At 48.2% G+C, this 14,198-nt stretch overlaps 1 protein-coding gene across 4 annotated transcripts in view; it reads right to left on the bottom strand.

Annotated features, from left to right (window-relative positions):
- The window catches only part of SRCAP (Snf2 related CREBBP activator protein), a 1,816,344-nt gene that overhangs the window by 805,295 nt on the left and 996,851 nt on the right, over nucleotides 1–14,198 (bottom strand). For all 4 annotated transcript variants that reach the window (XM_078652845.1, XM_078652844.1, XM_078652847.1 and 1 more), the window contains one exon: nucleotides 839–1,099. In XM_078652845.1, the coding sequence (XP_078508971.1) occupies nucleotides 839–1,099 (261 nt within the window). The remainder of the gene's footprint in view (nucleotides 1–838; nucleotides 1,100–14,198) is intronic.

Raw genomic sequence — 14,198 nt, 5'->3', positions numbered from 1 at the left:
GGCATACTTGCATTTTGGTCCGAGATGGTGAGTGTACTCACTGATATTGTGCTGGAACCGGTGAACTGTACACCTGAACTCCGCTTGCTTGGATGTGTGAAAAACTTAAAGCCATGTAATAGACGGATAGTTGCAATTTCCACCCAAGAGGAGTTTGGGGGAGAGGAGTTGGCCTAACGGCTAGGGCGCTCGACCTCGGAATCTGGGTTCGAGTCTCGGTAACGACGCCAAAACCTCCTGTGATTCTGGGCAAATCACTTAATCTCCTTGTGCCTAAAATGAAAGTAACTGGAAACGTAAAATGTAATGTAACCGGAAAAATATGTAAAGCGCTCTGATACCTGATTCGGGTCTAGTTCGCGCTATATAAAACTCTGCAAAAAAAAAAAAAAGAGCTGTTGCGCTATGCTGGGAAGCGAAAACCACTCCAACTATGTAAAAATGAGTCAGTGATTTACTTTATTGTAGGGATCAATTGGAGATTCATGCTGAAGAACTACCTGAAGCCTCACGTCCAAGGGCTTTCTAGGCACCTCTTACTGCATATTTGCTCACACATCCGGATTTGACAAACTGTTTGGTATGAGCCCTTACTGTATGGGGAGAGTTGCTTTATTATGTGAAGTCCTATCCTTTAATATGTTTCTGATCCTCCACTCACGTTTGTCTAAGATGTACAGTATACTCCAAATGCATGATGCACTGTCGCCTGTCCTTTTGGGGGAGTGGGAAGGGGGTTTGTTAATTCCTCAATATTGCTATTCGAATTGCATTTATTTGAATTGTCATTATGCTTACTGAAACCAATAAACATTAAAAAATAAATATGCCAACTTACTTGGTAATCTAGCTTGCATATCTGGAGACAAGAGAAGTCTCTGCTGAACTTGGCCTGTTGCTGGAAAAGAGTAACCTGGTAGTGACGCCGTCTGAGCCATCAAGGGTTTTACTATTGCACTTGTGGGGGCTGAGGTCAATGTGTTTGCTGGCATCATAACAGATGCAGGCAGCTGTGGACTTGCTCTCATCTCAGAAGTAACACTCGCTGTGGAGACAGGTGGACTTGGAGTATTAGGAGGAATCAGATTGGTAGGCAAAACTGAAGGAAAAAAAGAGCAACTGATTAGTCTAAAATGCTAAGCTCCTTCTTTGTATAATGCAGAAAAACAAACAAAGCACTCCAATACATTTTTTTTAATAAAGCATAAACTTATGATTTGCAAACCGATATTATTCAAGAACACCTCTCAATATAAAACAAGCATTGGCAAAGCCAATAGGTCTGGCCTATATGAGAGCTATACACTTTGTAAATGTCTTTTAGCCATGTTGTATAACATCACAGTTGCTGTTCAGCATGGATGAAAGTAAGGGAAAAATGTGATATGTGGTTAGCTCGCTGGGTCATAGCCCTTTTTCATCTGGCAGGACGTGTAGGAAGGTGGATATCTGACTATGGTTACCCCAACTTTTTTTCCTGGTTTTTGACTTAGTTGGCCTGGGATCCTGCTATTCAGGACCCCAGGCTTCCTGCTCTCTTTGTTAAAATGGACTCCATGTACCTTAGGTACATATCCAATTGGATACTGGGTCACCTTATCAGTCCCTGTACAGTGTACCTTAGGTACCCAGGACATAGGTGCACTCAGGGCCTACCAGGGGCTGCAGCATGTACTATGCCACCCCTGGCTGGCCACCCAAATCTGACACAACTGGCTGCACGACAGCTGGGGCAAGGTGGTGTAATCACCCTTTGCTTTAGATATAGTATTCCTATATCTAACCCTAAAATGGACACATATATTTCTATCAGTCACTCCTATGGCAGGCCTTATCAATCCTGAAGGCAGAGTGCTTGGAATTATGTGAGATGGTGCTCTGGCATGAGCTGAGCCCGTTTGCAGCTTGCGGAACCAAGTCCATATAGCTGTTCCATGATAACGCTATACCATATACTCTTAAGTGCATTATGAACCTCGCGGTCAAATGCTAACTTTGGCATAGCATTATCAAAACATGTCGAGTAAGGTGTCATACGAATTGGAATACTAACCCCTCGCCAATTCTGGCGACGGGGTTAGCATTCCACCCTTCTAGAGGGGCACGACATGTATGTAACTGTGAACCCCGGTTAAAGTTAACTCAAGCCTCAGCATCACAAAATGGATGCTGCCACCACAGACACAAGTCTGACCTCCTGCTGCTGGGAGTCCTTCCAGCGAGGGAGGCCTGGACAAAGGGTTTCCTGTCAGGGGCGTTGCCAGCAACATCCCAGACAGGATTTTGTGTATCCCAGGTAGGCAGGGCTGAGAGGAAGGTGACTGCAAGTGGCACCCCGCTGCTCACTGTGCATATGCCGGCTCAAACCAGTTCCAGGGGCACACCAGCCCCTGAGCTGGGGAGAAACCGGACAAAGGAGAGGGGTGTAACCACCCCCCTCCTGGTCCCACCCATGGGCAGGACCTAGTCGCGTGCCAGCCCCTTTTTTTAGAATAAAGGTAGGAGCGGGCACCCTTCCCAAATTGGATAATCTTGAAACTTGAACTACTTTCCACGAAAGGAACTCTTGTAATTCTCGGAAGACTCTCCCTTGTGGCTAAGGAGTAGCCACCCTGCACCAGCAGGCACCACCTAAGCGCTTGCGGTTTGCTGCACGTCCATCCTCCGGATCAAGACTGACCAGCTCGACGAGACCCGGATTCCCTACCATCTCTGACCTCTACCTGCATCATCTGCCCAGCTGAGATTCGTGGGTGTGACGAGACCCGTGGGACCGGCTATCTTCAAAACCTGCACGACGCTTAACCAGCACGACCGCCGAGGGATCCTCGAGTGGGTGCACTGGGGTTTGAGAAGCCCCAACCCTGAGCAGCTCCAGCACCGAAGTCCAGCCCCCCAGCCTCCACGAGATCTGCGTGGGGCCCTTCTGCTTCTTTGCTGCTTGCCACTTTGTCCGGTCACTTGCCCGTCGGCTAGTGGCCCTCCTGACGACGTACCACGACGTTTTCAGCGCTGGTCTAGATCCTCTAGACTGGCCCTTGCTCCTTGTCCAACAAGAAGTGCCCTGGACCCTCCTGGTCCACTCCAGACGCCATTTTGACTCCACCGCGTGGGCTTGCTTTTGCCAAGGTTTGTTGCTCCAATCTTGGATCCAGCATCGCCGACAGCAGACACCATCGTGGGACAGCTCGCACCTCCAGCCTGGACGCCGACAACACCTCCTCGCCCGTGTGACTGCAGAGTCCAGCGTCACCCACTCACCTGATCGCCGTCGACTTCATCCGGTGCCATCCTGGTGCCCACACAATCACTGGCTAGTGATTGAGAACTGAGTCCCCTCTGCTTTCAGGTCGTCTCCTTCACTGATCCAGCCTTGGATCACACCGAACATCTTCACTGGTCGCCTGCCAGCAACATCTTCTTTCAGGCTCCATAGACTACAACGAGGATTCCCTACGTCATTTGAACCCTATGCAGCCGCAGTCCCATGGCTAGGTAACTCGAGCATTTCGGTGCTCCAGCACAGGTTCACTATCCTAGTGTCCAGATCCTTTTTCGTTTTTAGTCTACCTAGTCGGATTCGTCCGGAAACAGTAACTTTAGAATTACTAGCATCCATAGACTTTGTCCCGCATCCCACGTAAGAGTTCCCACTCTGCACCAGAGTTCCCTAGGCCTCCTGCTCCTAACCTGAGGGTTCAGTAAGGTAGTCCTAGCGGTCCTGAAGCCTCTGGATCGTGTTACTTACCTGCTAGTATTTCGCATTCCACTTTTAGAGTATATGGTTTTTCGTGCCCCTCGGGCATTTGTGTTAATTGTGCAACTTGCAGTATTTTCGTAAGAGTTTTGTATTGTGCTTAGCTCCCTGACTCATAAAGAGTTCAGGGTAGACTTGTTATTAATAAATATCCTTTATTTTTATAACAACTTGTGTGGTGTCCTTTCACTTGGTGTTCAAGGGGTATATGTGATGGTAAAACAGCTGGCTTAACACGCCCTCTAGAGTTTAGCCTAAAGACTGCTCTTGTCCACGCTACTAGGATAGCTGGTCTAATAAGGTTGACTTACAACTAATCATCAATAAGGGTTGTTTGGAATGATACAGAGTGATCACTAGAATAGTGAGCACTATATATCAGACCAACTTCTCACACTGACTATCCCGGTTAAAGTTAACCAGAGCCCCAGCGTCACAAAATGGACGCTGCTGCCACCGACACAAGTCTGACCTCCTGCTGCAGGGAGTCCTTCCAGTTACGGAGATTTGGACAATAGGTTTCCTGCCTGGGGAGGTGCGAGCACCACCCCAGACAGGACTTTGTGTATTGAGACAGGGAGGGCTGAATAGATTGAGACACTGCCTGGAGCACACTAGGTGCTCCATGCATACCCCAGTTCAAACCAGTTGCTGGGGCACTCCAGCCCCAGCTCTGGCGCGAAACTGGACAAAGGAGAGGTGGTGTAACCACCCCCCTTCCTGGTCCCACCCATAGGAGGGACCTAGAAAGTAATCCAGCCCCTTTTAGTTGTATAAAGGTAGGAGCTGAGTCCTGAGACTTTAGATTAATCCTGTACTGAAACTTGACACAAAACTCTGGACCTTCGGCATTCTGCTGAAGCTGAAGAATCTCCCTTGTGGCCAAGGAGTGACCACCCTGGGCAACCAGGCATCATCCAGCAAATCAACGGCTTGGTTTGTCGACGCTCCCGCCGGAACCCGAGCACAGAGCCTGACAAGACCCAGACTTCCAGACCTCTCTGACCCTCTCTTCATGACTGCAGCACAGCTGAGATACGTGGAGGCGACGAGACACGTGGGACCGGACATCTTGGAAAGCCTGCAACTTGCTAACTGTGCAGCTCCTGAGGCATCCTCGAAGCTGTGCACTGGGGACTGAGAAACCCCAAACCCGAGCTCCACCTGCACCGAAGATCAGCCCTCCACACTCCACGAGTTCTGCGTGGGGCCCTTCTGCTTGTGTTCTGCTCGAGGCGTTGTCCGGTTGCTGGCCCGTTGGCTAGTAGCCTCTGTGACGACAATCCTTTTGAATCTCATCACTGGTCTGGTTGCTCCAGACTGTCCCGTGCCTCCCTGCAAAGGTGAGGCGCCTCAGACCTTGCTGGTCTGCACCAGAAGCATTTTGTTGTATCCTGCGTGGGTTGCCTTTGCCAAGGCTTGTTGACTCCAATCCGGAAGTCGACCCCTCCGTCTGCGAGAACCTTCGTGGGACAGCTCGTCTCCAGCAGCTAGTCGTCGTCGACACCCCCTGGTCCACGTGGCTGCTAAGACAAGCTTCAAGACAACACCTGATTGCTCCTCGACGTCGTCTGGTTCCATCCTGGTTCTACCCGGTCACTGGCTAGTGACCCAGATTCTGTCCCCTCTGCTTTCAGGTCCTCTTCATCTTCGATCCACCCTTGGATCCACCCGGACATCTTCCTCCTGGTTGCCTGCAGCATCTTTCTCCAAGGCTCCATAGGATTCAACGACGAAAGCCGACACATCTTCACTCCTATGCACCCGCCGTCCGTGGGTGAGGTAACGAGAGTACTTCGGTGCTCCCAAGGGTATTGACTATCCAAGTGTCTAGGTTTTTAGTTGTTTCCTCCTAACTAAACCGGAAGTGTCCTCAATCCTTCTAAATCTAACTTCTAAGTTCCCATTGACTTTGCATTGACTCACGCGTGTGTGTAAAGACACTGCACGCGTTGCCTGTGGGAATCCTACTTCTAAACTAAGGTTCAGATAGTATAGCCCCAGCGATTCCCCAGGCCCTAGGCCTTTCCTTTTCTCGTGACGTGGTACTTATACCACTTTCTTAATATATGTTTGCTTCGCCCCTAGGGCCTAACCGTAAATTGTGCAACTTAACGTATTCTGACTAAGTATCTTGTTATGTGCTTTGGCCTCTGATCTCTTAAAGAGTTCAGAGGAGTGTGTTAGTAAATAAATACATATATATTTTATATATATCCTGTGTGGTGTCCTTTGCATTTGGTATTCAAGGGGTTACATATGGTAAAACAGCTGGCTTTACACGTCCTTAAGAGTCTTTTAGCCTAAGACTGTTCTGTCTACGCTACCACTAGGATAGCTGGTCTACAAGGTTAACTTTACAACCATCACCATAAGGGTTGTTTGGACTGGTGCAAGGTGCTCACTAGAATAGTGATCATATACCAGGCCAACTTCTCACAGCCAATACCAGGCTCTCAGGTTCAGCAGTTTGGGGGTACGGTGCAGTATTTCTGCGGTGTCTTGAGAGAAGCTAGGAGTGAGATTTCAGAGAGAATGCTAGACATACTAACAGTTGTAGGAGGTCGCTCTACCAGTATTGGTGAGGCAATGAAGATCAAAGTGCAATGTTCTGTCTTCGCCTTCCCCAGCAGCACAGATGGAATCAGGAGAAACTGAGGAAAGGTGCAAATATTATGAACCCTTTGATTGAAAAAACATTGCCCATCATTCCAGGGTGCCAAAATCTGATTCTGAAATATTTTATTTATTTATTTAATGAGTTTTATATAGCGCTGGCTAGACCCGTGGGTATCAGAGCGCTTTACATTAGGTTTCACATTATTACCCAGTTATAACAGATACAGGTTACATCAATTATATGAAAAACATTAAAGGAGCAAAGAGTAAGGAAAAATAGGGCGGTAAGGGGGAGGGGTGTAGGGAGAAGGAGGGAGATAACGCAGGAGAGACGAAGGAAAGTCGGTCTACTGACCAGCTGGGTAGGTGACGGCCGTGGAGGGGGTCCACAGTCTACCTCCCCTATAGCTATCGAGGTAGCTCCACCGGGCAACGGTCAAAAAGCTAGGTCTCACCAGTCAAGGGCAGTATCGCAGAATTAATGTCCTGATGGGTGAGCAGGATGGGGTTCTGATCAATGTCGGATGAGGGCTATGATCACGGTCTGGTAAGACGAGAAAAAAATAGTGCGGAATGGGGTAAGGGGTAGGGAAAAGGGGAGGTGGGACAAAATGGCAGGGGAGACGGTGTAAGGTCTGTCCAATGACTGGCTGGGTAGGTGATGGCAGAGGAGGGAATCCACAGCCGATTTCCCCTATTTATTTAGCTATCAAGGTAGCTCCACCGGGCATTTGTCAGATAGCAAGGTCTCAGCGGTCGAGAGAAAGTTCACAGGGTAAATGTCCTGAAGGGTGAGCAGTATCCAGGTCGGATGAGGGCTATGATCAAGGTCTGGTTGATGGGCAGTTGTTTTATTGTCCAGGAGTATAAGTACATCGTGGTGAGGTCCACTGTGGCGGCGATCTTGTGGTTAGCTATGATCCATTAAAGGGGGGTGATTGTTATGCAGAAGTACGGCATGAGGGAAGAGACGGTGTCCGTAAGTCTCCTAGTGGGCGAGTGTAGTCTAGTAAAATCCGACAGTAGGTGAGAAGGCCGCCAGACACACACATCCGTTCCCCTGACATACACAGGGGTGGGTGTTGAGGCAGGGTTAAACTCGACCCCCCAACATCGTTTCTGAAGTACTGGCATTAACTTGTTTGGTGTAACTATGAGCATGTCATGGGCCGACCCCATTGTCAGAATATGTAATCCTGCTGCAGTTTCCACTTTAGCAATCTGATAGCTGTCAACTGAGAGCATTCAACAAGTTGTTTTGGCGACCTGGAAGGTGCTCCACAGCCATGTGATCTTGAAAAATGGTCGAGTCCTGTAGTATTTGAGCTTCTTCTCAAAGAGGTTGGAACAGTGTTATGACTTGTATGGCTATGTAGAATATAAGTCTCATGCTGTCCGTTCTGATCAGAACTGGTTCCTCTGCTAGCCTCAGGAGGAGCACTTGCAGTCCTAGTCATATGTCTTAGAGCTCAAACAGTGATATGAACCGTGTACATTTGCCTGATCGGTGGCCTTTGGTCAATAGTTCTTGTAGCACAAGTTACTGTAGGAGAGTAGGGTCTGCTTCCTATGGTCACCCCCACTTTTTGCTTTGCTTTACTGGATTTCGACTTAGATGTGGCTGTGGGCCTGCCAATCAGACCCACAGCCCAGATGCACTCTCTCTAAATATAGACCATGTACTCTGGGTACATACACAATTGGGAATTGGTTCACCTTGTCAGCCCCTGTAGAAGTGTACCCTAGGTACTCAGGGCATAGGTGTAACCAAGGCCTACCAGGGGCTGCAGCATGTATTATGCCACCCCTGGCTGGCCACTCAAATAGACACAACTGGCTGATCACTCAGCTGGGGCAAGGTCGTGTAATCACCCCTTGCTTAGGTATAGTGTTCCTATATCTACCCTTATATATAGACACACAGTAACCTATAAGTCACTCCTATGGCAGGCCTTAACAATCCAGGAGGCAGAGTGCTTGGTTATGTGTGAGATGGTGCTCTAGCATGAGCTGAGCCTGTCTGCAGCTTTCGGAACCATACCCTTATAGCTGTTCTATGATATTGCAATACCATATAAGTGCATTATGAACCTCGCGGTTAAATGCTAACTTTGGTTTGGCTTTATCTAAACATGTCGTTGACAATAGGTTTCCTGCCTGGAGAGGTGCGAGCACAACCCCAGACAGGACTTTGTGTATTGGGACAGGGAGGGCTGAATACATTGAGACACTGCCTGGGGCACACTAGGTGCTCCATGCATACCCCAGTTCAAACTGGTTGCTGGGGCACTCCAGCCCCAGCTCTAGCGTGAAACTGGACAAAGGAAAGGGGGTGTAACCACCCCCCTTCCTGGTCCCACCCATAGGAGGGACCTAGAAAGTAATCCAGCCCCTTTTAGTTGTATAAAAGTAGGAACTGAGTCCTGAGACTGTAGATTAATCCTGGAATCGAAACTTGACACGAAACTCTGGACCTTCGACGTTCTGCTGAAGCTGAAGACTGAAGAATCTCCCTTGTGGCCAAGGAGTGACCACCCTGGGCAACCAGGCACCATCCAGCAAATCAACGGCTTGCTTTGTCGACGCTCCCACCGGGACCCGAGCACAGAGCCTGACAAGACCCAGACTTCCAGACCTCCAGACCTCTCTGACCCTCTCTTCACGTCTGCAGCATAGCTGAGATCCGTGGAGGCGACGAGACACCTGGGACCGGACATCTTGAAAAGTCAACGACTTGCTAACTGTGCAGCTCCTGAGGTATCCTTGCACCTGTGCACTGGGGATAGAGAAGCCCCGAATCCGAGCTCCACCTGCACTGAAGATCAGCCCTCCACACTCCACGAGTTCTGCGTGAAGCCCTTCTGCTTGTGTTCTGCTCGACGCGTTGTCCGGTTGCTGGCCCGTTGGCTAGTAGCCTCTGTAACGACAATCCTTTTGAACCACATCGCTGGTCTGGTTGCTCCAGACTGGCCCTTGCCTCCCTGCAAAGGTGAGGCGCCTCAGACCTTGCTGGTTTGCATCAGTAGCCTTCTTTGAATCCTGCGTGGGTTGCCTTTGCCAAGGCTTGTTGACTCCAATCCGGCAGTCGACCCCTCCATCTGCGAGAAACTTCGTGGGACAGCTCCTCTCCAGCATCTGGTCAACCTCGACGCCTCCTGGTCCGCGTGGCTGAAGAGACAAGCTTCACGACAGCACCTGATTGCTCCTCGACGTCGTATGGTTCCTTCCTGGTTCCACCCGGTCACTGGCTAGTGACCCAGACTCTGTCCCCTCTGCTTTCAGGTCTTCTTCATCCTCGATCCACCCAGACATCTTCCTCCTGCTAGCCTGCAGCATCTTTCCTCCAGGTCTCATAGGCTTCAACGGCGAAACCCGACGCATTTTCACACCTATGCACCCGCTTCCTGTGGGTGAGGTAACGCAAGTACTTCGGTGCTCCCAAGGGTATTGACTATCCAAGTGTCTAGGTTTTTAGTTGTTTCCTCCTAGCTAAACCGGAAGTGTCCTGAATCCTCCTTTTTCTAAACTAAGTTCTCATTGACTTAACATTGACTCACGCGTGTGTGTAAACACACTGCACGCGCCGCCTGTGGGCCTCCTACTCCTAACCTAAGGTTCAGATAGTGTAGCCCCAGCGATTCCCCAAGCCCTAGGCCTTTCCTTTTCCCGTGACGTGGTACTTATACCACTTTATTAGTATATGGTTTGCTTCGCCCCTAGGGCCTAACTGTATTTTGTGCAACTTAACGTATTCTGATTAAGTAACTCGTTATGTGCTTTTGCCTCTGATCTCATAAAAAGAGTTCAGAGGAGTGCGTTAGTGAATAAATACATATATGTTTTATATATATCCTGTGTAGTGTCCTTTCATTTGGTATTCAAGGGGTTACATATTGTAAAACAGCTGGCTTTACACGCCCTCAAGAGTCTTTTAGCCTAAGACTGTTATGTCCACGCTACCACTAGGACAGCTGGTCTATAAGGTTGACTTACAACCATCACCATAAGGGTTGTTTGGACTGGTGGAAGGTGTTCACTAGAATAGTGATCATCATATATCAGGCCAACTTCTCACATTGGTGGTAGCGGTTGGGATTAGGGCTTGCTGTTATTTTACCACTTGTAATCTTGAGATATAATTTGAAAGATCACATAGGTACCTGTAGGTACATATAAAAACAAGTCTTAGTATACTTAAGTTCTACTGAACTTAGCTGTTGTAGAGCCTGGGCCTAGCACACCCTGACTACAACTCCTAGAGAGGTTCTCTAGGGAAACAAATTGTGTAGGTAGGTGCAACACCACACCTCACTAGAAACCATGTCTCAGACAGTGAACCCCAGTGGTTCTCTACCTGCAGAAATAGATCCCTTGAGGACTGCTTCGAGATATGAAGCCTTAGCCTTCCAAGAATTGAGACAATTGTGTACTTCTAGAAGGCTAAAACAGGGTTCAAACCCTACCATCAAGTTCCTGGTTGAGCTCTTAGAAGAGTATGATGCTCAACAACCACCTAAGACAGGTGACACAGGTAGTGCAGAAGAAGTCTTTCCCTCTTCTAACGATAATTCAGCTGACCCTACTGACCTAAACAATTACCGCCCTATCACCAATATCCCCACCCTGGCCAAACTGCTGGAAAAATGCGTACAACTCCAACTGACAAAACACATTGATCAGTTTGACCTCCTCAACCCTCATCAATCAGGATTCCGAGCAAGACATATTACGGAAACGGCTATGACGCACATAATTGATGACGCCCTCCAAATCCTTGAACACAACGATTCCTGCCTCCTCATCCTACTTGATCTCTCCTCAGCATTTGACACTGTCAAACATGAGAACCTACTGGAGCTGTTAAACACCAGAATGGGTTTACCCGGAACTGTTCTCAAATGGTTCACTTCCTTCCTACATAACCGGTCTCAGAAGTTCAAGATCAACAACATGTTGTCCTCATCTGTGCCTGTAACATTAGGCGTTCCACAAGGATCTTCCCTATCCCCCACTTTGTTCAACCTAATCATGGAACCACTCCGCACCTTGCTTCAAGCATCTAATGTACACTTTCACATGTACGCCGATGACACTCAACTCTACCTCAAACTACAATCCCCGGAAGACATCAAACTTCTGAACTCCACGTTCAGAAACACCCAATCATGGTTAGCCGACAATCACCTCAAACTAAATGCTCTGAAAACGGAGTTCCTTCTGATCGCACCTCCCGCGAAAATCGCCATCACCCAAACCTGGCTCAAACACCTAACTGCACTCAATGTCCAACCCACCATCGTGGACTCCGCGAAATCCTTAGGCATCACACTTGACGCCAATCTCAACACGCAGCAGCACATTAGCAAAGCAACTAAAGGAGCTAATTTCCAAATCAACACTTTGAGGAAACTTAAACCCTTCTTCCCAGCTAAGGACTTCCAAACTGCTGTACAAGCCCTAGTCATCCCACGCATAGACTACGGAATTGTGGCTCTCAGCGGACTCCCCCTATCAACAACCGCTCCCCTAAGAGCCTCCTTGAACGCTGCAGCGAGACTTATCACTGGATCAAGGAAACATTCGCATATATCCCCTGACTTAAAATCCCTGAACTGGCTGCCGTTTGAAGCCAGAATACAGCTGAAAATCGCCTGTATGACACACTTGGCCGTACACCACAAGTCACCCGACTACCTCGCTCAAAAACTGACCATATCAGGAGGCTCGAGATCCAATAGAAGCACAAAAAATCTCCTCCTGAAACCTCGAAGATTACTGAAGGAAAAAACATACAAACGCTTCTTCTTGGGAATGGCACCCAGGATCTGGAATGCACTCCCTCCGGAAACCAGACTTATCTCCTCCACTGCATTTTTTAAGAAAGAGGTAAAAGCCATCCTTATGGCTAAATTCACCTGAACTCTATATTTACTGGATCGAAGACTTTGCACTGTTTTTGTATTATTGGTTATCTGAATGTCTTTTTGGTATTATGTTTTTATCTGATTGCTATCCTATTTGGCTAGTCACTTACTACTGACTACTATATTGTACCCAATAGTTTGTTTAACCACCCTCTTGTTTCCCCTAGCCCTTGTTTTCTGTAAAGCGCTCTGATATCTGTAAAGATCTTGTTCGCGCTATATAAAACTCTGAAAATAAATAAAATAAATAAATAAAATAATACTGATACTCCTGTACCAGAGGAAGAAGTGGGGGTAGAAGAAGATGATTCTGATCTTGAGACAAACAGCCAGGTCCCAGTCAGAAGACTTATCCAGCCTAACTTAAGCATACATGAGAGTCAGTATGGGCAGCCCTCATACAGACCCCCAAGTGGGCTTAACCAGAGGCAGAGAAGAGGAAGGTCCCACTCCAGGGAATCCCTCCAATCTCATGCTTCAAAGAGTTCTCATGGCCTTGCTCAGAGAGGGATGACTTCCCCTCAGAGAAGGGAACATGAGGCAAAGATGAGAGAGGCTGCTCTTAGGATTGAGAGGTAGGAACTTGAGGTTGCCCTGGCCAAAGAGAAGCTTGCTCGTGCTAGAGAGCATAGAGAGAGTGGGTTAGAACCCACTGGTGGCAGCAATATCCCTAAGGATAAAGATAGGTCCTATGAGAATAGACACCTAAGCAAGATTGTGCCCCCCTACAAAGAAAGGGATGACATCCACAAATGGATAACTGCTTTGGAGAGGGCCTGCAAAGTGCAGCAGGTACCCCAAAGTCAGTGGGCAGCAATCTTATGGCTCTCCTTTTCTGAAAAAGGTAGAGATAAGCTCCTCACAGTTAGTGATGGGGATGCTAACAACTACTCTGTCCTGAAGAGTGCTCTGATTGATGGGTTTGGCCTAACCACTGAACAGTATAGGTTGTTGTTCAGAGATACCCAGAAGACACAGACTCAGGACTGGACTGATTTTGTTAATTGTGCCACTAAGGCTCTGGAAGGCTGGTTATTGGGAAGTCAAGTTAGGGACTATACAGGATTATGTAATTTGATCATGAGAGAGCAAATCCTTAGCAACTGTCAAAACCAGCTATGGCATCAGTACCGGATTGACTCTGATCTGACCTCTCCCCAAGAATTTGGAAAGAAGGCAGACAAATGGGTCAGAACCAGGATTAAGCGGAAAAACCAGAACCAAGGGGGTGATCTGAAAAAGACAGACCAGAAGGGTAATGAGCAGAAACAAAAAGATCAAGTCCTCACCAGGCCCCCAAAAGGCACAGGGGGAGGGTGGCTCCAAAAAGAACAAACAGAAACAAGAAGGTCCAAAGAAGCCCTGGTGTGGATACTGTAAGTCAGTCTCTCACTGGTTTAGTGAGTGCACCAAGAAGGGCACAGCACCCACCACCATTGCCCCCAAGGCAACTGATCCCCGTAGTCCAGCTGTTAGTGGTGGTTCCCAGCAGAAGGGTGTAGTAGGGTTGACCCTGGGAACTGAGGTGGACTCTGGCCTAGTCAGAGTACCAACTCAGGCTGTTCTTGTCTGTGATGGGGACATAGCAATGTCCTCTACTGTAAGTCCCAGTAATCTGAGCAAGTACAGACAGACACCTTTTATTAATAATAAGATGGCTCAAGCCTACAGGGACACATGTGCCAGTGTCACCATGGTGACACCTAACTTTGTGGACCCTGAACAGATCATACTAGGTGAGACCTACCTAGTGACCAACGCTAGCAATGCCACCACCTCCCATAGTATGGCAGTTGTTAACTTTTCCTGGGGAGGGGTAACTGGCCTCAAAAGAGTTGGTGTGAGTTCAGACCTTCCTGTAGAGTGTCTGTTAGGTAATGATCTTGAAACCTCAGTTT

The sequence above is a fragment of the Lissotriton helveticus genome, chromosome 7 (genome assembly GCF_964261635.1).
Source record: "Lissotriton helveticus chromosome 7, aLisHel1.1, whole genome shotgun sequence".
NCBI classification, from domain to species: Eukaryota; Metazoa; Chordata; class Amphibia; order Caudata; family Salamandridae; genus Lissotriton; species Lissotriton helveticus.
This window is presented reverse-complemented; position numbering and strand designations above follow the sequence as displayed.